Source organism: Crocodylus porosus, unplaced genomic scaffold (genome assembly GCF_001723895.1).
Source record: "Crocodylus porosus isolate Cpor-Errol unplaced genomic scaffold, CroPor_comp1, whole genome shotgun sequence".
NCBI classification, from domain to species: Eukaryota; Metazoa; Chordata; order Crocodylia; family Crocodylidae; genus Crocodylus; species Crocodylus porosus.
Genome location: NW_017728948.1, coordinates 66,142,172 through 66,164,860, shown reverse-complemented (window position 1 = coordinate 66,164,860; position 22,689 = coordinate 66,142,172). Strand labels below are relative to the sequence as shown.

Below are 22,689 nucleotides of genomic sequence, written 5' to 3'. Positions count from 1 at the left end.
CAGTCCTTCTGCATATCCAACAGTCGATGTTGGTGATTAACTCAAGTCATCTGCAGCTGGTCTGGATTGGGCCCACAGACTGGCCCTGTGAATGGGATCCAGTGCACAGGGCTGGTCCAAGGCACATGCAGAATGTGGGGCTGTCTGGAGTGCACTCTGCATGTAGCAACCATGTCAGACCAGCCCCACACACTGCCTCTGGTGCACAGAGACAGTCTATGGGCCTGATCTGGCCTATGGACTGGCCTCACACCCCTCATCCAGCTCACATAGCTGAGTGAGTTTGATACCCCTGATCTAAGGTGATGCATATTACAATGATTATCTAGAATATGCCAACTGAAGCTGCATCACTTGTTACTTCAAATCTATGTCTTTGCCTCCTATATTTATACAGTTCAGCTTAATATAGCAACGCTGACCTTGGTGCTGAGCATTAATGACCAGCTGAGATTAGATGACCCCCATCTGTGCATCAGGCCATCAACTGTTCCCAGATGGTCACTCATTCCCAGAAAATGTCTTGTGTCTCAATCACTGTTGCCTAATTATTGTTTTTTTTCAGCTCATGGAAACTTCCCTCTGTACCCAAAATTATATTTACAAGCAGGTTCAAGTGTTACTGCTCAATTCAAACCCCATGAAGATACAATACTTTAAGAAAGTTTGATCTGGTATTGATGCGAGTTAAAAGGTCAGAATATTGCACAAATTTCTTATGGTCTGAAAGAACATAGTCCTCTGAGCTTTTCTATTTCCTAGTGCAGAATATGTATTTGTAAAATACAACAGAGAGAGAAGTTTGGAGATGTACAAAACTGATATCTCCAAGCAGTTAGTTGAGATGAAAACAACCAACATAACAAGAATAACCCCTCTGCACCCCTCACAAGACATAGGAAAAGTAGCACAATGGAACAAAGGTGCCCCAGGCACTGCCTCTATGGGGGGGTATGCAAAAACAGCTGCGACTATAGTGGAGGCTGATTGTACCACTGCAATCAGCACTGTGGCACTATTGCAGAGTTACCCAGGGCACAGAGCTGCCCAGCTACACCTCTGCACTGGAAGACACACAAATTCTCATGATTCAGGATATAGAGCAATCTCTAACCAAAGGGAGATAGACTAAAGCTTTCCCTTTAGACCAGTGGTGTTCAACTTTTTTATTTATTTATGTTTTTTACAAGCAGGCCAAGCCTTAAAATCAGAAATGGCTCAAGGGCCACAAAGAAAAGCATTGCTGAAACTCAGCCTATACAGTGAGCTCTTTGAGCTTAATGGTGGTCAGCCTGGGCTGTGGCTGGAGCCACCACCTTTGCACAACAACTCCAGAGGTCAGGGAGTGAATGCAGCCACCACTTGTCCCCTCTTTTCCATTGCTCCTGAATTAAAAGAGCCCAGAGAGTTAACCATGTATAAGGAGATCTAGCAGGAGCCATACTGACATGCCAGTAAGGTCAGACTAGCATGTGGTATTGGGTGGTGGCCTATTCACATCAGTTTCAAGATCACATTCAGTCCATAGGCCATAGGTTGAGCACCATTGTTTTAGACAATTTATGTGATACCAGGGATCCTGGTTTTCTCCGACTTAAAAAAAATCCCCAATTTCCAGATTTAAAAAAGTAACCCCAAATACACATTTTTCCGTGATTAAAATGAAACACCACTACATATATAGCTATATATTAGTGGCATTTCATTTTAATCATGGAAGAATGTGGATTTGTGCCATGGGAATTGTCATAAGTATGCTTGGAAAATGAAAGGTAACTTGTGCTTGTTTATATAAATGAAAAATAGGTCCACATTCCCTTCAATAAGAGAGGGGTAAGATTCTGTGGGTTAGCTTTGACTGGCTGGGGGTAAGGGCATACACAAAGGCAGTTACTGTGGAGTAGCTGATGTGCAGTTAAGTTCTTGTCTTTGTATACCCAACTGTATTCATATAACCATGCCCTGTGGCAATTCCTACGTTCCTCTAATGCTAGCAAAAGTATATGTTTCCACAGAAACTAGTCAGTTATGATTTGGTCTAAAATTTATCACATTTCAGATAAAGGGTATATTTGAGTGATACTAGAGACTTTAAAGAGTCTTGACATGTTCTGGTTTCTCAGCAGTAAATAATTGCTGAAACATCAAAAAGGCTGTGTTGAGATACTGTGGACAACTTAAATAATTTCTATAGATGGGATCTCTGGTATATGAGATTTCAACTAGTAGGAATAATTCCTACTAATTGAAGTGTAGTTATTACATTAAAACTAATTATTCCTGGCATATTTACACACATACCAACAATAGCTCTATCCAGTGGGATTGATTTCTGAGAACTGAAACCAGTATATAAAAGATTTAATATGAATTTATTCAATTCTTTAGCTTTCAGAGCACTGGCTGAGTATCAGGAAAAAAATGGAACCTGAAAACCTTTCCAAAGCTGAAGCAACAAGAAGCTTTTTGTCCTTTATTCAGAATATCAGGAAAGCTACAAAAGAGGAGATACTTCAGATTCTTAGAAGTGAAAGTGATGCCATACTGTAAGTTGCCATGAACAACTTTTTATGCACTAAAGGGTTTAAAGAGAACTAAAATGAAGGGAGGAATCATACACATAAACAAATAGTCACAATGGTTACGAGCTAGGTCTGTAATAGTAAATCTTTACTTCTAGCCGAAGGATTGGAGAAGTTTTTGGAAGGTACTGTTTGCTTTATGTAGTTGCAGTGCTTTCTTCACCCGTTAGATGTCTCTGTGGGCTGAAGAGGTTTCCAGACAGGCTGATGTGCCTGGTAAAGAGCAGGAACAAAGCTGGAACCAAAGCTTTATGGAAATTATTTATCTCAGGGGTTTCAATAGTGTTTTTTTAGAAAGAACAAATGCAGAACTGGGTGCCTGATCTCCCTGGGTGGCAGCTGAGCATGAGGTGGCATCAGCGGCTGTGCTGCCAGTGGTCCAGGGGTAGCCAGACTGGTTGCAGAGCTGCTACTATTTTTGTACCTCTCTGCTCCTTTGTTACACTGTTGAAAAAGAATGCCCCTTTCCTTTTTCATATCTATTTCTCTAGACAGGAAAACACTCAGGACACTTCTATACTTTTTATTATGCTCTTTCTCTGTATGGACAAAAATTAAAATATCATCTATTTCTAGTCCTTCAACCATTTTATCTTGGAAGATTTCATGGACACTGAAAGCAGTAGCATATAAATTAATTCTATCTGCCATTTACCTGCAGTAATCAGACCTGTCATTAGACCAACTTGTTTATGTCTGTAAATAACACTTTGTCTAGCTCACAGCAGTAACTTATTAATTCCCACTCCATTGCAGTCCTCAGCTGGTAGATGCTATAACCTCTGCTCAAACCCCAGCCTCGCTGGAGGCCATGCTGGAGTTTCTGGACTTTAAAAATGAAAGCAGCTCTCTCCTGCAGGAGCGGTTCCTGTATGCATGTGGATTTGCTTCCCATCCCAATGAGATGTTACTTAAAGCTTTAATTGTAAGTCAAAATACAAAAAGTTCCACTCTTATGACTCTTAAGAGCTCTAACCATGCGGGGAGGGAAGAGACACTGTCTACCTTCCTCCAAGTGCCTTTGAGGCATATGACTGGAGTACAACCAGAACATCCTGCTGCATAAAGCATATGATTTCAACTGTAGAATGGATATTCACTTGTAAACCATCACCAATGTTTGCACTTATAATAAGTATGTCTCCTGTTTTCCTAAATACTATCAGAAAAAAAATAGAAAGTGTTAATGTCAGTAAAGCAATTTAAAGATAAATCCCTTTAGGTGCTAAGTATTTCATTATCATTTTATACCAGCTTTACAATAAACTGCAAGGATAGGTATTTTGACTGTAGCTTCAAGAAGAAAGTTACTTTTGATTAATTACACATGATGGTAGAACAGTTCTCAGCTAAGTCTGAGCCCAACCCGTAAGGTGAAGACTGCCCTCACTGAAGGTAACAAGAAACAGAGGGTACTCAGCATATTGCAGGGTTTGGCTCATTATATTTAGACATGGAGGTTAACAGTATTCCTTTTAACTAACAGAATAGGTTCCAGGACAAGATTGGAAAAAATGAAATCAGAGAAACTGTTGTCATCATCATGGGTGCTCTCATCAGAAAACTGTGTGACAGGGGAGGCTGCAAACTCCCAGTAAGTATTTATTTGCCTAGTGGCCAAATTTTACCATCAGCCATACAAGCACCATCCACTGAAATTATTAGGAGAGTTTTGTAAGCATCTATGGGGCTCCATTTGCCCTCAGTTTTTAAGCTTAGCTCACAGGCACCTATGTTTAACACAATGGAGGGGCTTTCTTAATAGTAGGTTGGTTTTTTTCAGATGAACCCAGGACCTGATTCTGATCTTACTTTCAGTTTACCCCCACATGGCTTCATCTTTCTGGTAGTATAACTAAACTTAAACCTCTCTCTAACTCTAAGAGGCATTTAAACATGCATTCTGGGAGTTGTGTGGGGGAAATGGCTTTAATTAGAGAGGCTCTGAGAGCCATTCTAATTAAAGTGCCCGGAGCATCTCATGTATCAGTGACCCCATGCTTCAAAATGGTGGCAGGGCACTTTATCTTTATTGAATGAGATTTAGATTAAGCACTCCCGTTGCCATCTTGAAGTGTGGGGACACTGATACATGAGATACTGGAGGAGGCTGTTGAAACATGGTATGCTGGAGGCTGCTGGAGCATGGTAATTACCACATTCCAGCAGATTCAGTTAATAGAATCTTCTCCAACATGCTGTAATTACAGCGCATTGGGTCAGCCTTGCCCTAGGCACCCCAATGCCTCTGTGTGCTGACAGTAATAACAGTACTTCTGTCTGATTTTGGAAATATTCAGATAGCTCCTGAAAACTTTGTGTAATTGGGATCTCCCTAAACAACTTAGACTACCTCAGTTCTATGGAAAGGGGGCATTCAAATGCTGGACTATGTCCAAGACATGTTCCAGACAGCTTAGGAGGGCAGGTATTTAGTTGATCCTTGCTAAGCTGGGTCCTGGGTAAAAGTAGCTCAGTATTAGGGAAGTCAATTCTTCAGCCAGCCAGGTCTGCAGGATTCAGGGAATCCAAGAGCCTGCCCTTCATTTTGCTGTTATGTGCTGTGCATTTCTATAGCAATATTATTTAAGCACCAAGGAACATTTCTTTAGCCATATTTTTGTTAAAACAGCTTTGAGTATTTAAACAGTCTAAGTTGGCCTTACCAGCTGAGCTGCAAGTCCCTTGAACCAACAAGTGCAAAGTTAGTGAGTGGCATGTTTATGAACAGGCCCCAGTGCATGACCTATTGAAGAATGACTTGCATTGGAAAACTTGTCTAACTTTATCTCAATTACATAGTTAGTCCAATAACAGCCATCACCCTATGACATCCTTGCCCCTCTATTGATTCAAGGAAATTTTACAAGTCACACGCTGGTCACATCCAAACAGTTGTTTCAAACTGAACCAAGGGAGGAGAACCCAGCTAAAGCTCATGCTCACATGGGACCTGAGGGTGCTTAACCTCTTTAATGTTCACATATTAAACATGGCATCAACTTTCTCTAGGCTGTTGTAGAAGCTAAGAAGCTGATCCTAGGAGGATTAGGCAAGGCAGAAAAGGATGATGATGTGAAAATGTACCTGCTGGCACTCAGGAATGCCCTTCTGCCAGAAGCTATTCCATTGCTACTAAAACATGCTGAGTCAGGAGAAGGACCCATAAGTAATGCTGCTGCCACAGCTCTGCAAAGATATGACATCTCTTTCATCACCAGTAAGGTAAGAAGATTTACTGCAAGAAAAAAAAGAGGACATGAGAAATTATAAAAATTTCACATGTTCACAAAGCCTACCTCTTAAGACCCGCCCCATTCAAGGATGCACATTTTTCCTCCAGTACATAATAATTTATACCATTCAGAGGTTGGCAGAAAACTGCTCAAAGCAGTGAAATAGCAGAGATGGACAAATTAACCACAGAGTAAGATCCTGGAATGACTGTACTGTATTGTGTGTTTTTGCTTCTGCCTTGCACTATCTGCTGATGAACTTGACCAGCCATATTGCAGCTTCACAATCCAAACATCTTACTCAGCTGGGACACCACTATACCATGACCATTGTGTGGTTCCTAGGACTCCATTTGTTCCAAAGCAGACCTGCAGCTCTTCAAAATAAAGCATGGTGATAATAGGCAATACTCAGGGAGAAGTATAAGCAAACTTTTTAAAAACATACTCAGACTTAACATTTAAGGAAATCTCTTTGGTCATTGCCCATATATTTTTATCTTGCTGTCAGTGCTATTGTAGTAAGGCTGTGCTTAAGATCCTGCTGAAAACAGAATGGCTGCTCCATAATTCACCCACACAATCATGGAACTGCATGAGTTTAACATGCTCCATTATAAATTGTTTTAGGATGCACTGAATATGAAAAACACTAAATGAAGACTATTATCTATTCAGTGGTATAACTAGAAGTTTTGGTCCCCTGGGCAGAGAAACCTCTAGAACAGGGGGGAAGGTGTTGGGGTAGCGGAAGATAGAGTGCTGCCCCACTCCTAGTTATACTGCTGAATCTATTCTATTTGCTATAACCCGAGGGCAGGAAGGCACTGCTGATGCTTTATTTTGTATTTCCAAGATGTAGCTTTCTTGAGCATATGTAAGATTCATTGAGTAAACAGTTTATTTCCTATTTAGGTGAAGAAAGTAATGAACAGGATATACCACCAGAATCATAAAATTTATGAAAAGACTGTGCGAACTACTGCAGCTGCTATCATCTTAAGTAGTTACCCATCCTACATGGAAGTAAAAAACCTTTTGCTTTCTATTGGAGAGCTGCCACAGGAAATGAACAAGTACATGCTCTCAGTGGTCCAAGATATACTCCATTTTGAACTGCCTGCAAGGTACATTTTATTTATTACCAGACTGGATACAGGCATGCACATACACATGCTTGTACACAAATATACATACCTGCATTTTATTATTCTCTATACTAATACAACATAGGTTAAAGCCAACAAGCATATAATTTCTAGCCAATTAATATATGTAGCTGTTTGGAATGTTGTTGGGGAACAAATGCTTCTTGCTACATTTTGTGGTAGTAGGAGTGGAGTGTTTTGTAATGATGATAATCCAGAAAGCATGAAAGAGGCAATGTTTTTTTGGTGATATATTTTGGACCAGTTATATAGTTGAGAGAGACGTTAGACAAACTCTCATGATCTGAAGAAGGGCACTTTGTGGCTGGAAGCTTGTCTAACAACTCTCCCAACTACACACTTGGTCCAATAACAGATATTACCAGAAAAAAAAACTTAGTCATTACTTCATTTTGTATATTTTTAATGAATCATTACATTTCAACATCATATAATCCAGACCTCGCAGGAGATTTTCAAGGGTAAAGATGGTAGGTTGGCATATCACCCCCATGATTTTTAACAAAAGTTAGGTGTTTGTGTACTGCTGGTCTTTGTTCTCTGTATTTATTGGAGTCTTAATTTTATATTTACAATATAAAATATACAATATAAAATTATATTATATACAATATAAAATTAAGACTCCAATAAATACAGAGAACAAAGACCGGTAGTAGACAAGCGCCTAAATTTCATCAAAAATCATGGGAGTGATGTGCCAACCTACCATTTGGGGCAGCTTGGGTTAGTAAGTTTGTTCCCCGAAGTGCCAGCCTACCAACCATGAGACCCATTGAAGGTTAAGAAAGAAAAAAAAAATCACTGAAAGACTTTTGATTCTAAACAATGCTAGTTTTCAAATAAATCCTTTTTAATGGCTCAAGTTTTCTAGCACCAGATTGAGAAGTATTGCCAAGACCTTATAAAAGCATCTATCTCAACAATGTAGATCAAAAATGTTGTGGTAGTAATCTTTTAAGTTAAGTTTCTGTTTGTAATAGGGGACCAAAGTTTCCTGTTACTGTAAGGAGACAGTGGCAGACCAAGCTTGTTGTGTGGGATCAGCAGCTGGGAAGAGAGCCAGTTGCTAGAAACTAAACATGCCAGGTACAGCAAGGGTAAGAACTACCACTGGAGGGATGACTATCCTGGAGCTAGCTGCACAGCAGTTAGCAGCCCAGTGGCAGACCTCCAGGCAAGTATAAAGATAACAACTGCAAGCAGCTGGACTAAGCTGCAGCAGAGGAGGGCAGGTTGGTCCTCAGGCCAAAAACAGAAACCCTTATGTGTAGCTGGGGAGCCACATGACAGGAAGGGGTGGGGCTTTGGGACATAAAAGCTCAGTACCTGATTGCAAGCAGTCACTTTGGCCTATAGACAGCAGGTAGAGGAGCTCGTGAAAGAGATGGTTGCAGGGAACAGACTAAGTGACCCAAGCTTCCCCAGATAACTGCGAGAAAAATGCTAAGGGGGTCTTATAGCTCACATGTAAGTAAGGACACAGTGTGGGGAGGATTTTTGTTGTACAGCTGTTGTGCTTGCATTTAAGTTCTGATTAGACTAATTGGAGGACTGGGCTATGGCTATGGGGGACATGTGGAGGCAACAGAGGGGTGCCTGGTAAGGGCACTCAGTAGCAAACCTAGGGTGGCATCAGGGGCCCCAAGGGCTAAGGCTGGTGTGATACATTAGGCCAAGGCTGGGAGAACTAAGGCCAGAGTCAGGCAGTTTAACCTGGGGTGAGGCACCCAGAGGGCTATGGTCTGGTACAGGCTGAGACCAGAGCAGGCTTAAGCCAAGAGGGCCAAAGCCTGGAGAAGGAATAGGGCCAGGGAAAAAAAAAAGCCTTACCAGGGCCAGAGGCCCAATGGCCAACTTAAAGTAACATCCATGAGGCATAGGCATGGCTTCAGGAGCAGAAGAAGGTCACAAATAGCCCATAAGTCAACAGGTACCCTGAGGCACTAGTAAGGCCAGGAGGGCCACAGCATAGTGTGTGGGGGCAAAGTGGAGCTAGACTGGGTTCAGTCTGAGGACCTGGAGACAGCCTTCTGAAACCTCATAAATTACATCAAGGCATGGCAGGAGAGGTAGAAACGGAGGGTATTGAGAGGAACCAGAGTGCGGGCAGAAGTCAAGTGGCAACCAAGGGGGCATCATGGCCACCTCTGGGCCCTGATTCTTTCACACTGATATAAAGGCATAATGAACTTATATAGAAAGACTGGAAATCCAAACTCAATTAACATTACAGTTATAAAGACAGGCACTAAAAAAATAAAATCAGACAGTACCTGCCCTATAGGTAGGGATTTTACTCCCCACAGGTTTCTTCATCCAGGACCATTCACAAAGAATGTTTGTCTCAAAATTCTTTCAAGACAAAAACAATCAGTTTTGGTGAGATTCTCAAGAGTACTTAAGTAATTTAGCAGCAGAAGCCCCAGTGAGATTCTATAGATCTTGATGTTTCTTAGCCCAATGAGGAGAAATTCACTGACTTCCATAGACTTTGGATATGGCTCAGAGAATATGCCCAAACCTGAATCTCCTCTCTCCTAACAGCCTGACATTAAGTGAACTGGGTGAAAAATGAAAATTCTCTCCCAGGAAAGAATTCTGTATTATTGAAAACAATTTTTTCTGAATTGGGATGAAAAAGGGAAAGTCAATGTTTCTAGAATAGTTCTGGAGGAGAAGAACCAACACAGAATTTCTTCCAGTGGAAGATTCCTAGCTAGCTTAAACCATTAGTGCCCTCATGAGAGAGAACACATTTGTGACCACTCTTTCTTTCTTGCTTTTTTCCTAAAGCAAAATGATTCGCCAGGTTCTGAAGGATATGTCTGTTCATAACTATGACCGCTTCTCTAAGATGGGATCTTCCTCTGCCTATTCTGGCTATGTAACACGTATGTAAACAAAAAAGTAGCCTCTTAACCCCATTTATAACCCCAATCATGTGACTTAATCACATGTATGTGTTTTTTTGTTAATGAAGGTGATCCTGATGCATCTGCTACGTACAGCCTTGACATACTCTACTCAGGCTCTGGCATCTTAAGGAAAAGTAATATGAATATCCTTATTTTCAATAAAAAGTCTCGACTTCATGCCAACCAGGTAACTGCCATATGCGTCATAAAAACTGAGCCAGAATATGGGCTTCCTTATGTAGCCTTTGAGCATATGTAGCTCCCATTGAAAGCCATGGGAGTTTGGGGCATCAGGATCAGACAGAGAATATATCAATTATCAGGGAGGGAGGGGAATAACACACTGAAAATGAGAAAACATGTTTAAAAAAGAAAAGGTACTTATACAACAAATCCAAAGTTCCAGCTGTATAGAAAAACTACATCGTCTTCCTGTTATATCCAGTGAAAACTTCAGAGACCTCTAAAATAAGATTCCAAGAGTCTGGGATCTAATCAAAAATGGAAAATTAGGGACAGGCTCTGGTTTGAAAAATTTATAGGAGTTAAAATTAGAAGTTTTTCTTTTGGCCTTTTGTTAAAAACAATATTATGGAAAATCCATTAGATATAAAAATACTGCTGAATTCTCTCAGGAAAAGAACTGTCTGATAAGAACGTCACTGTTTTTTTCCTCGCTCACATCCACACCATTTCTGTACCGTACCCTGAAGCACTACTAGGAATCATGCCTCACCCTCTCACTTCACCCTGTGTACCATTTCCTGAAAATAAGGCAACGCAGTTGTCTCAGATCAACACTGGACACATAGAGCCTAAGAGCAGTCTGGGTTTCTCTCAGATATTTACTGGCACACATTCAGCACCATGTGAAGACAGTTTCATTGCCTCATTTCCAAAATTTGGCACACGGAGGGAGAATGAATTGGCATACTTCACAGTGGCACAAAATGTGGAATGATAGTAAGCGGTCTTCAGAGCTTAGGGCTCACCTGAGGTATAGGCCTTCAGCTGTTCTTTTGAACAGAAGAAAACCTTACCTGAAGCTTATTAAATGTGAAAGGCTCCTCTGAGATTACTTTGTTATTGTTATGCTATTTATTTGCCTTCTAACTCTTTACTCTTGATTGCATGCAGTTAGGTTTGTTACAATAAATGTACATCAGATTCACATACTAGGAATGCTGGCAGTGTTTAAAAGTCCACAGTGGACAGACTTTGTCCTGAATGCTGTGTCACTGTTACCTTTTAGGTTGTTCTTGAAGCTCAGGGCCTGGAAACTATAATAGCTGCGTCTGCTGATGAAGGCGAGGAAAACCTGGAGTCCTTTGCTGGCATGTCAGCAATCCTGTTTGATGTTCAGCTCAGGCCTGTGACATTTTTCCAAGGGTACGCTGATTTAATGTCTAAAATGTTTTCGGCAACTGGAGAGCCCATTAACGTGGTGAAAGGACTTGTCCTCCTGACAGATTACTCACAGGTACTAATAACACACTGTACGCTTCTGTTTCTGTCTCTCAAGCACACACACGCTCCCCTATTCCTAATCCAGTTTCTTCTACCCCCTTACAATGGTGTTTTGCTTTACTTATTTAATAATCTAGCAGATCTGCTTACTATTCCGTCACAAGAGAAGTCATGTATTATATAAAAACAAAATGACAGGAAATCAGCTCAGAAAGCGGAAAGAAAAAACTATGATAAAGGCTACAAATACCTATCATACTAAAAGACATACTAATGCTACAAGGACAAATCTGTTTCCTATGGAAAAAAAACAAGCTGATTCCCACCATATTGCTCTCAGCCAGTTACTTTTTATTGGATAGTTCTCAACTGCTTAGTGCTGCCAACAGCAGGCCTATATGTTTGCTTATTACAAATCTGTCTAATGACCCACTGAGGCTGGGTACTCCCTGTCAAATGCTGAACTGAGTTACCAAGGTTTGCATGCATGATGCAGTCTTTCTTACAGTTTTCAAGGGTTCATAATTCCATACCAGTTAAGTGAGCATTCATTGATTATTTAAAAGAACCTTCACGGTAAAAATTATACCCACAACCAATCTGGTGTCACAAAAGATTCAAGCAAAATGTGTGTAATGGTTGCAGGTTTTCCTGTGTGAGGTCACCTTCCTCTACTCCAAAACTACTGAATCATTACTCAAATTTTATCACATAATTAATTTTCAGGCAGAAACAGTGATTTAAAATGGAGACTATTATATAGCTTTTGATATGGTGGTCATTACTATGTCATACATAGTCATATAATGTCTACACAGGATGCTGACTGCACAGTAGCTCGTTACTATTGCACAGTGGCAGCATGTGACACAAAGTGTGCACTACTCTGCAGCAGCAATGAGCTACTGTGCATTCAGCATCACCGAAAAGCTATTCGGGTACACTACTGTGCAGTAACGCTAGTTACTGCGCAGTCATTTAGTACTTGTGTATGCAAGTACTAAATGACTGCTCAGTAACAACTATACAGTCAGAATTTCATGTAGACACAACCACAGAGTGTTTCAGACTATCTGTTAAGCATTCAAGCTTCAGTGTAGTCTCAGACATAGAGGTGATTGATCAGAGAGGATACATTTGCACAGTACGCATTTAGGTACCTTTCCTGAAGCAAAGCCAATGTGTGGTTTCATTTTCATCCTCTCCCTCTCCCCTTTGCCCCAATAATTAAACATAATTTAGTGTAGAATTGGGAAGATCTAATAGTAGAAATCAACCAATGAAAGGTTGATTGGCAGTCTCCAGTTATAACCCACCTGCTAATGTAGTACTGGGTTTCCAGGCAGTTGTGGGGCAAACTTCACTCAACGTAGGAATTTACAGAGGCTCCCATAGCAGAACTTCTTAGCTCATAGATTCTCCTTTATCTTTCCACTTTCTGGTGGAGGAAAATGTCAAACCTGTTCAAAGACAGAACGTAATTTACCCAAAGTTGTACCTTTGACAGTATCTGCCAGATGTGATCCTGTGTAAGCAGGGCTGAATCAATCTCAGCCGCTCTGAAATGGTCCTGCCAACTAAGAGAGTTTCACATACAGGGAACAAACTGTGGAAATTAAGTTCATTAAGAAAACATTCTGGGTTCTTAGAAGGCAAAGGCAGGTAAGAATTGCAGCATGACAGTGACCTATTTAACAAACCAAAAGGGAGGTGGGAAAGAGAAGGGAGCATCTAGGTTCTCCAGGCCAGAGCACTAAAGCACTGTGTTTCCAGAACTAACTCCTTCCAACTGCTGTGCATGCACCAAGCTCCATAAATATTCTGGCAGCACAGCCTGGCAAGACACTGCAGGGACTCTACCATCCAGTGGACTCTGGATTCCTTTTCTTCAGAGAACCTAATAAGCGTATGGGCCACACCAGGGTTGGAACTACAAGCCTCAACTTACACCAGCATTTTAGATCAAGCGCTGAAATATAGGAAGCCTTGGCAACGGAAGCTCTGTGACAGCACAGAGAACAGATGGGAACACTTGCTGCTTTTTTTTTCTTGTGTCACTAATAGCACAGTTGCTGCATAAGTGGAGATTCAAGCAGCAGACACTTTAATGGACCCTGCAATGCTTCCCTTTAAGTACTGTCCAGTTAAAGCCATGAAATGATAAAAAACAGTTGAAACAAATTCAGGCTAACCAGTTTTTTAACAGGATGCAGATGGCTAGTGTGTATGGCAGCTGATAAAAACTATATTTTAGCAATAATGTTCTAAAGCAGGGGTGCCAACCTGTAGCATAAGTGCCCTAGGAATCACAGCATATTGAGGAGGGGGTAGGCAGCACATCAGCAGATAGGACAGGGAGCAGAAAACAGAGTAGGCAGAAGAAGAGGATTGGAGGGTGCAGGGCTTCATGTCTGGCACATCTGCCAAAAAATTGCCCCTCTCTGTTCTAAACTATAAACTGTTTTAGCAGAATTCAACCACCTTTAAACAAGCCAGTAAAACTGTGATAAAAATATTTTTATCTGAAATTGCCTTCCAGTTGTGACTTGATATGCACCAGGAAACATAGCTTAAATGTAAGTGTAGATGGGGCCCTAAATAGTAATACTGCCACTTAAGAAACCATTTCTGAGAGAAGAATCATCTCTAGATAGATATGGTCCTTAAATGCTGGATCATCAAGAGCCATGATTAGCCAAGTTTCTTGCCAGCTGGCTACTCATTTGTTTTCCCTAGTCAGCATAGACAAAGGTCATCCAGGTCATCATCCTCTTAACAAACCAACTGGCATACAACCCTGGTAAACTATTCTGGCCAATTATATGGCTTTAGAAAAGAATTTATAACACTGTTCATTTCTGTCTCCGGCACCCATGCTCAATTCTCTGCTAGAAAGATCTGCAATAAAGCATGGCTCATGGAAACATGGGTCCAGCACAGAAAGGAACAAACACATGAAGGATATAGATGGCAGAGTTGCTATCCTATTTATAGGAGGATGGCTGGAAGGGCTGAGAGTAGGGATCTAAAACTGGCTGATCCAATATTCAGCATATCCAGATTTTTTAAAATCCCTTGGAAATGTTATACAGGATTTTATGCTCCCCTCTTCCTGCATATACAATATAAGGGATCATTTCACATAGTCAGTGGCTGTCTTGCTAATTGGTTAAAGAAAAGAAAAGGTGTAATTGTTCAATGATATACAAAGTCCTGTGAAATATAAAAAGTAAAATAACCAGGATAAATAGTTTTCTTTCACTAGCTTTGCAGCTCTAGTGATCAGGAGTATAGTCAGGCACAGCATCTTCAGATAAGAATGCAGCTCCCAAATTGGTGACATCCTTTTAATTATCTGCCTGCTATTCTTGATGTTTGCTTTGGAGCACCATCTCTCATGAAATCCCAAACAAAAATCATAAGAGTGCACTCTGCAGGCCTTGCCACTTTTCACAACTTGGACCATGGATTAAGAATGACAGTGCACAAATTATAAGTCCCTTCATAAAAGCATCCACTCTTATAAAACTGTTTTTGAGCCTATGAAGATGCCTGTATTAACATTCAGGAGTGTAAAAAACAGTATTTCTATTAGACATCAGACCTGTCAGAAGAGTAGAGAAACCAAATGATTTATTGGTAGGTCAAAGCAAAGAACCAGACTCCAGTAGAGGACAGCTAATTTCTTAAAAAGTGTTTTTTTTTCCTCTGGCATGCTGCTCCATTTCATTTTAGTCAGGTGCAGGTCTAGGAGGGCAGTGGCATGGTCACAGACCCCTTTGGCTGTCCTGACATGAGTTCCTGGCTCAGGGTCTGGCTAGAGCCCTTGCTTTCACATGTAGCTCCAGAGCTGATGGGTTGAACACTGCCACTGCATGCCTCTTTTTCCCTGCTGCTGAATTCAATGTGGAGGAAGGCAGAGGGGAAGGGCAAACTGAGCTACAGCAGAGCTCACTGCACACGTGCAGCACATCCAAAAATGGGGCTGCACCCCCCTTGCCTTATTTCTGGATCTGCTGCTGATTACAGTAGCATTACCAGTACTGTACATAGTAGATTTTTTTGTTGATGTGGATCATATTCCAGCATTTTGAAGCAGTGCCAAGACATTGATCCCAACTTTCCATACCCTGTCTTCTATTATAAGTGACACTGCAAAGCCTTAAATAGAAAGGCAAAGGGGAAAAAGCACTTCTAAAGGGCCAGATCTCACCAGTGACTATAGATACAAAGCTTCTCTTGATTTGAATGAGATTTGCACTTGTGTCCCTAAGAATTCAGGATTTGAATCAAAACAAGGAAATGAAGGAGTGGGTCAAGCAAAAGACAAAAAGCATACATGAAGTTTTGCTTGCCTTTTAAAGGCAGGTTTGACCTAACTCTGTTGTAGGCTTCTAAGCTCTAGTCACATGCACAGTAACTCTCACAGTTAATCACAGAGTCTTAGCAAACTGATCCTCCTCTCAAATACCTAAGTCCAATTTGACAGTGCACAGTAACAAAATCTCTCTCCTGCTTATGCAGGATTGTTTTTTTTCCAGAATATATCCTATTGTATATTGCCTTGCCTACCCTTTATAAATCAATATCACTGTAATTAAAAAGGGGTGCTGCATCTCCAGATTAAAATAAGTAAATCAGGCCTTTTAAATTAACTACAGCAGGTGTAATCATGGCCCCAGAGAAATCAAAAGGCAAAACTTCCTTTGATTTCAATGGAGCCAGGATTAGATGAAAAAAATCACAGGAAAACAGAACAACATATGATCCAGCTAGCCAGGGGCGTCCTTGCTTATAAGCCATCTTCAGCCTACTGCATTCTTACTTAAACTCTCCAGCCTACTCCAGCAACAACTGACTGACAAGTGAGAAGCCTTCTGAACTCTGCCACACAAAATGTTGGGACCTTAAAAGGTGAAGTCACCATATACAGTCACTACATTTCTGAAGGCCCTGTATGCCACAAAAGGAATAAAAGTTAAGACCCCAAAGCAACTTCACCAGCTACCAAGCTGCGCTAATAGGGGGAGCCTAATCTTTTATCATGACAGCTTTAGCAAGACTGCAGGACAACTAGAAGGAAAAGATCAGAGAGATCCCTTCATGCAAATAGGAGAGGGCAGATCAACCATTCCCACATCCTGCAAATACTTGAAGAAGAACAGGAACAATGGGGGAAAAAAAAAGAACTACCAGGAGGGGGTGGGAACTAGATGATAAAGAAAGAGGACAAAAGTCATCACACCAGAGAGCTATGGACATACATGAAAAGGTGACAGAAAGGAGCAGACCCTCAATGACAGCAGGAGTTAGCCACATGGGTGGACTTCCCCAAAGATCAGATCCAGACCTGGCTAAGTCCTCTCTCACTTTGCTAACTCTGATCAACGTGAGGAATTCCTCTCTTAGAACAACTGAGGTGAAAGAGAGACTGGCCAGACACAAGCTACTGTACCAAAGCAAGGAAAGGATTTGGCAATTTAGCCACAAGATTTACTGATCTGGGGGACTCCTAGCAAAATATTGCTTTTCCAAATTGACAACCAAAGCATGATGGCATGGAGGGGGAATGAGGCATTAGTTTCCATTGTATGGAAAATGGTGGCTCCCTTCTTCATTTCCCCTATAGCTGCTGTTTGGCAGGACACAAATTGTTCCCTCCTCCCTCTGCTGCAAACATTTTTCCTTCACAAGAAATTCAGGCCCAGACTTTTGTGAAAGGGCATTTGTGTCCTGTATGGACTAACACCACAGCTTTCACTGTATAGACCAGTGGCTGGCACCCTTTTCAAGCTGTGGCCTGGAACAACTCAGCTCTGGTCCAGTGTGGGCCAGGTTGCTTCTGCAGTATCCATGACAGGAGTTTTTCCTTGGACCAGGAAGCTGGGAGCTGCACCCATGCCATTGCTGCTTCTCCCAGCCTCCTGATCTCCAGCTGGGATGTAGGTGCAGCTTCAGTGCCAGGGCTGGGCAGCTGGAAGATGTGTCCGCACTACTGCTGCTTCTGTGCCACAGTTGGGGGGGCAGGAGGAAGAGGAAGGGAGAAGTGGCAGCAGTATGGACACAGCCTCCAGCTGCCCAGCCCCAGTGCAGCTTTCCACTGGCTGGAAGCTGTACCCACACCCTGGCTGTGGGGAGGCTAAGGGGTGAGATGAAGAAGTAGCTGCAGCAAGGACACAGCTGTAAGTTGCCTGGCCTTGGCACAGCTCTTCTCTGCTTAGTACCAGTGCAGACATGATCATGAGTGTAAGCATAGAAAGCCCTTGGACTCTGTAGGCTGGATTCAGTAGTTCTGCAGGCTGGATCTGGCCTGAGGTCTGTACAGTATGTTGCCATCTCTAGTATAGATCATGAATATGGAAAGACCACGGTCTAGTTCACAGCATGCTAGAGTTGACTGACAACTTTTTAATCTTCAGTGGGCTTAGGACAGTGGCAGGCAGTTATCTCAGGCAGAGGGCTGCTTACTGAGGTTTGGCAAGCCATCAAGGGCAGATAAAAATTTGGAAAATTAGTATTTTAGAGGCCCCATGGGCTGGATAGAATGGCCTGGCGGGCCACATCCGGCCCATGCGCCGCATTTTGCCCGCCCCTGGCTTAGGATCAGGGTCTGACTGACTTGCCCAAGTCACAGGAGTCAACCTCCAACGCAAGTTTTGGAGTGGGTGTTTCCTGGTGCCCAGTCCACTGTGCTGTACTTCCTTCCTCTCCCAGAATTCCATGATCCTCAGCCATCAGGTTGACTATACTGAGGCCCACCAGGCAGTTACATTATGTAGTGAGGAGCATTTTTAGCATCTAAATCAACATTTTCAAACAGTAATATTCTTTCTGGAAAAAAAAAATTAGTTTTTCTTGTTTTTAAGATGACATAGGCAGCTATATAAAGCAGGTCAGATTGCCAAGCTGTGTGAACTTTAAAATCCTGGCTGACTGACAAAATTCAAATGTAATGAGCTGTTGTGACCCTGAGCTATTATCACTTCCGAAACTGACTCCATGAAATGCACTTCCAGTCCAGCTGTAAAGGTTTCAAGAAACCACAAGCAGGCCCAATGTAGGCAGGAATTATACTGAATACATAGGCAACTAATTTATATTTGCCAATAGATTCGCTGTAGATGAACTTTTTCTGGGACAGCAATTCCAGATTATTCATGAGGTCTCTGCTGTGCTGTAATGAGCAAAGCACTTTGTATTTACTACCAATATGGAACAAGGGTTTGCAGTGATAAGCCTCAGGTGCAGCGAAGAAGTGGAGGGCTGCATTATGCCATGAGCTCCCAAGAAAGAAAGCTGAGTAAGTCAGAATTCCACCTGGATTTTCATGAGAGTTGCATGCTTGTGCAGTAGCTCTGTCATGCTTTAAGAGGAAGAACAGAAATGTCCGTGTATTCTGTGTTGGTGTGTCATGTGTGTAGAGGAAGGGAGGACAAGTCTTCACTATACTCCAATGATATTCCTTCTTGTCCCAACAAATATGCAATGGAAAGTAGGTGAACTCCAGCAAGTGAGAACTGACCCTAAAAGAAGCAAGAAAATGAAGAGTGTTTAACTTTCCAATGGGCAAAGCGAGTTGTTATCCTGGTTCTTTTATGTTTATAGGTCATTCAGTTACAGTCTGGGCTGAAGGCCAATACAGAGTTCCAAAGTGGTCTGGCCATTGACATTTCAGGTGGAATGGAGTTCAGTCTTTGGTACAGAGAATCCAAAACCAGTGTCAAGAATCGGTGAGATACCTTCAGTATATGCTGTAACTTTATATGATGAAAGATGTAAAATGAGACAGTCTATTTTGAGGATTTTAAAAATCAAGGGACTTTGAAGTCTAATTAAAATTAAAGGATAGTTATGTTTAAAATTAGATTATCATTTCAGGAGAAAAATCAAGTGGCAATAAGATCTCCCCTTCCCTGTAAAAACAATAACAATAACATCTTATAAAAATGAATTTCCTTCAGTATGGTTAATGATTTCAGTTCATTTGATACTCAGGTGATTCAGAGGACTAATTCTACTGGGTTGTAGACTTGTATAGCTCTACTGGGTTCAGTGAAATTGCAAAAAGGGAAGTGAGAACTGAATTTCAACATGATTTAAAACTATAGGATAATTTTAATTCAAAATCATCTAAGATTTAGAAGCCTCAGACGCCTAATGGTCTGAACTGATTTTCAGAATGAACTTGGGCACTTTTGAAAATGTTAACCATTAATTAATTAGTTAATCCTCACCTTTGAAGGTATAACCACACCTTTAAAGAGGAACCAAGTGAGGTAGGGAGGTCCAGTATATTTCCTTATGATACAGAGTAAGCCAGTACTAGAATTAGGATTTAAATTCAGACATTCTTCAATTCCAGGTCCATGTCTGATCTCAGGTCTATCAGACATATGACCTGTGGGATAGATCTGGCCCTCAGTCATATACTTTAGCCATTGGGCCCCGAGAAAGGCTGGAAATTTGAAGGCAGGCAAGCAGTGGTAGAGCCTACCACGAATTTCCAGGTATCGGAATGTGTGCCAACTGTAGCATGAACTGAACTAATGTAGCAGTCCACATCCAGATGTAGCTAGTGAGCATCTTCTCTGGCATATTAGCAGATATTAGTACCTTGGACTCCCTTTGACTTTGATGAGAGTTGAGGACGTACAAGAAAAGTGGCACAAGACCCCCTGAAAGTGAGGGGCTAGATATGGGAAAATAGGCAAGGTTTTAATTGTTGAATTATGATTTCCTGAATAGTCTAAACTGCTTGTTTTAGTATTCTGTATTTACAGAGAGATGCATTAAACTCCGGGAGAGAATTTAAGCTCTCCCCCATGACTTCTACCTGTCTGAAGAGAGAAGGACCCTCTCCTAGCTGGCTGTGTGAGGCTTACCCATCTCTACAGAACAGTTCTTGACAGCCAGCTAGTAAAGGAATTGCAAAAAAGAAGCCAGTAATAACTTAGAACAGAGCAAACATGTATCTGTACCAAATTAAATCCAAGTGGTCCACTGGTTCCAAATGCACTAAGTCTAAGTTTCGTGCCCTGCCAGCCTCATTTTGTACATTGTGAAGGCACTACAAAGGTTGGTCAGAAATGCAAGTGAGAAAAGACATTGGGCGTAATTTGCCATTCCCCTGCAAAACCACTGGAAAGTGAAAGAAAACAAAATAGCAGCCTTGCACATCCTTTTTGTACTGGTGTCAGAGGATCTTTGAGTTATCACCCTTGGAAGTCAGAGCAGTGTGCACCACTATGCTAATACAGGAGGCTGCAATTGTAAAGGATATATGTTTTCCAACATGTATAATTAAACTGAAAAGTAAAGGCCCTGTTCTCTTCTACATGTGCATGATACCTATGCCCTGTGGCACTGAATTTTATACAGTGTCTGGAGAACAGGCTTCCTAGAAAGGAATTTATACTGCTTAGGTCAGAGGCCAGCAACCTATGGTCTATGGGCTGGATTTGGCCGACTGAGAGATTGTGTTCTGCCTGTGAAACTGGCACATGAGCAGCAATATGACAACAGGTCAGTGGCAGTGCTGTGGCAGAGGTGCAAGAGGCCGGGGTGGATGGGAGGGGGGCACAGTGCAGCTAAGTCAGAAGCAATGTCCGGCCTTTGGACCTATCTCCATCAATTTGGCCCACTGCTCCTAAAAGGTTGTTGACCCTTGGTGCTTAGATGTTAGAACTGTTTGCAATTTAATCCCCTGCTTGTTTCTGAGATCTGCTAATGTCCAATTCTTTTATGTGACTTTATTTACAGGGGAGCCATGCTGGTAGCTGGCAATATCCTAGTGGATTCCTTGTTTGTGCAGGCTGGTATGGAAACAAGTATTGAAGTAGAGGCCACACTAGACTTCATATCTACAGTACAGTTCTCACAGTATCCATTTTTAGTTTGCATGCAGATAGACAAGATCGAATCTCCGTTCAGGTAAGGAGTATAAATATATAGAACAAGAAGGTCTTTTAGTTACCTGGAACCTCTGGAACTTTCAGGTGGACATGTCTACACATGTGCTTTAATGTACATTAGCCTATTTTAATGCACATTAAGCATCACTTAAAAACTGGGGCATTTTTACATATGGTCCTGACATGGTGCTAGATGCTTTTAATTAGCAAGCTGTGCTAATTAAAAGCACCCATGCATCACATGTATCAGCAGTGCAGCACATCCCCACACTCAGAAAATGGCAGTGAGGTGCTTTGAACTAAAGCACATCAAACATGTATTATTTCAATGTGCACTGCTGCCATTCTCTCAGAAGGGAGACATGCTGTGCTGTTGAGACATGTGATACATGAGGCTGCCAGAGCATGTCAATTTACGATGGACTTCCAGCACGTCAGAGCAGGCTTCCCATATGTGTGTAAGTGCCCCTGGCTCTTTAGTTAATGTACATTAAGACAGGCTAACATGCATTTTCCTAGTACCTCACAATGGAGGTATTAGATTTAACGAGCATTAACTAAAGTGTGTTAAAGCATGTGTAGACATGCCCAGAGGCAGAGAGAATAGATTTAGGCATAGTAAAAACAGGTACTATGAAAGATCATTCTCACACACATGTATCTGCTAAGGCAAATCATCCAAGACCTATTACTCGAGAGATTTGGATAAATGCTTACGCAGTCCCAGACACGCTTTGAATCTTCATTTTGCCAGATTTTCTCTACAGGCCTTAGAAGGCAAAGAAAATGAAAAGATAACCATTTTCAGTTAATCTAAAGTGTCATAGTTACAGACAGTAAAAGGACCTGAGAAGTGAACAAGAAGCATGGGCTATTTAGTTGGCTACTGCAGGTATAAATCATTAACCATACAAGACCTGAGCAGACAAGATTCCCCTCTTGACCAACCAGTTTCTGATGCCTGTAATATTAGCCACTCTGTTTAGTGCTTGGCTTATGTATGCTGGCCTACAAGAGAGATTGTACTTTATGTCAACACCCACACAGTCAAATGAGTCGCCAACTGGCTGGAAGGCCACACCCAGAGAGTGGTGGTGGATGTGTCATTTTCAACCTGGAGGGATGTGGGCAGTGGGGTTCCACAGGGTTTGGGATTTGGTCATCCGGCCCGCACTGTTCAACATCTCCATCAGTGACTTGGACGAGGGGGTAAATAGCACCCTGTTCAAATTTGCTGATGACACTAAGATGTGGGAGGATGTGGGCACGCTAGAAGGGAGGAATAGGGCACGCTAGAAGGGAGGAATTGGACCTAGGCAGGTTACAGGGGTGGGCGGATGAGAATAGGATGGGATTCAACACCGACAAGTGCAAAGTGATGCACCTGGGGAGGAACAACCGGCACC

The 22,689-nt window shown here is 41.8% G+C and overlaps 1 protein-coding gene across 1 annotated transcript in view; it reads left to right on the top strand.

The window, feature by feature from the left end:
• MTTP (microsomal triglyceride transfer protein) overlaps window positions 1-22,689 on the top strand; it is a 50,160-nt gene that overhangs the window by 24,876 nt on the left and 2,595 nt on the right. Inside the window, exons 8-17 of the mRNA XM_019553375.1 lie at window positions 2,389-2,546; window positions 3,339-3,507; window positions 4,069-4,176; window positions 5,595-5,807; window positions 6,734-6,945; window positions 9,784-9,881; window positions 9,971-10,092; window positions 11,158-11,385; window positions 18,978-19,102; window positions 21,132-21,302. Of these exons, the coding sequence (XP_019408920.1) occupies window positions 2,389-2,546; window positions 3,339-3,507; window positions 4,069-4,176; window positions 5,595-5,807; window positions 6,734-6,945; window positions 9,784-9,881; window positions 9,971-10,092; window positions 11,158-11,385; window positions 18,978-19,102; window positions 21,132-21,302 (1,604 nt within the window). The remainder of the gene's footprint in view (window positions 1-2,388; window positions 2,547-3,338; window positions 3,508-4,068; window positions 4,177-5,594; window positions 5,808-6,733; window positions 6,946-9,783; window positions 9,882-9,970; window positions 10,093-11,157; window positions 11,386-18,977; window positions 19,103-21,131; window positions 21,303-22,689) is intronic.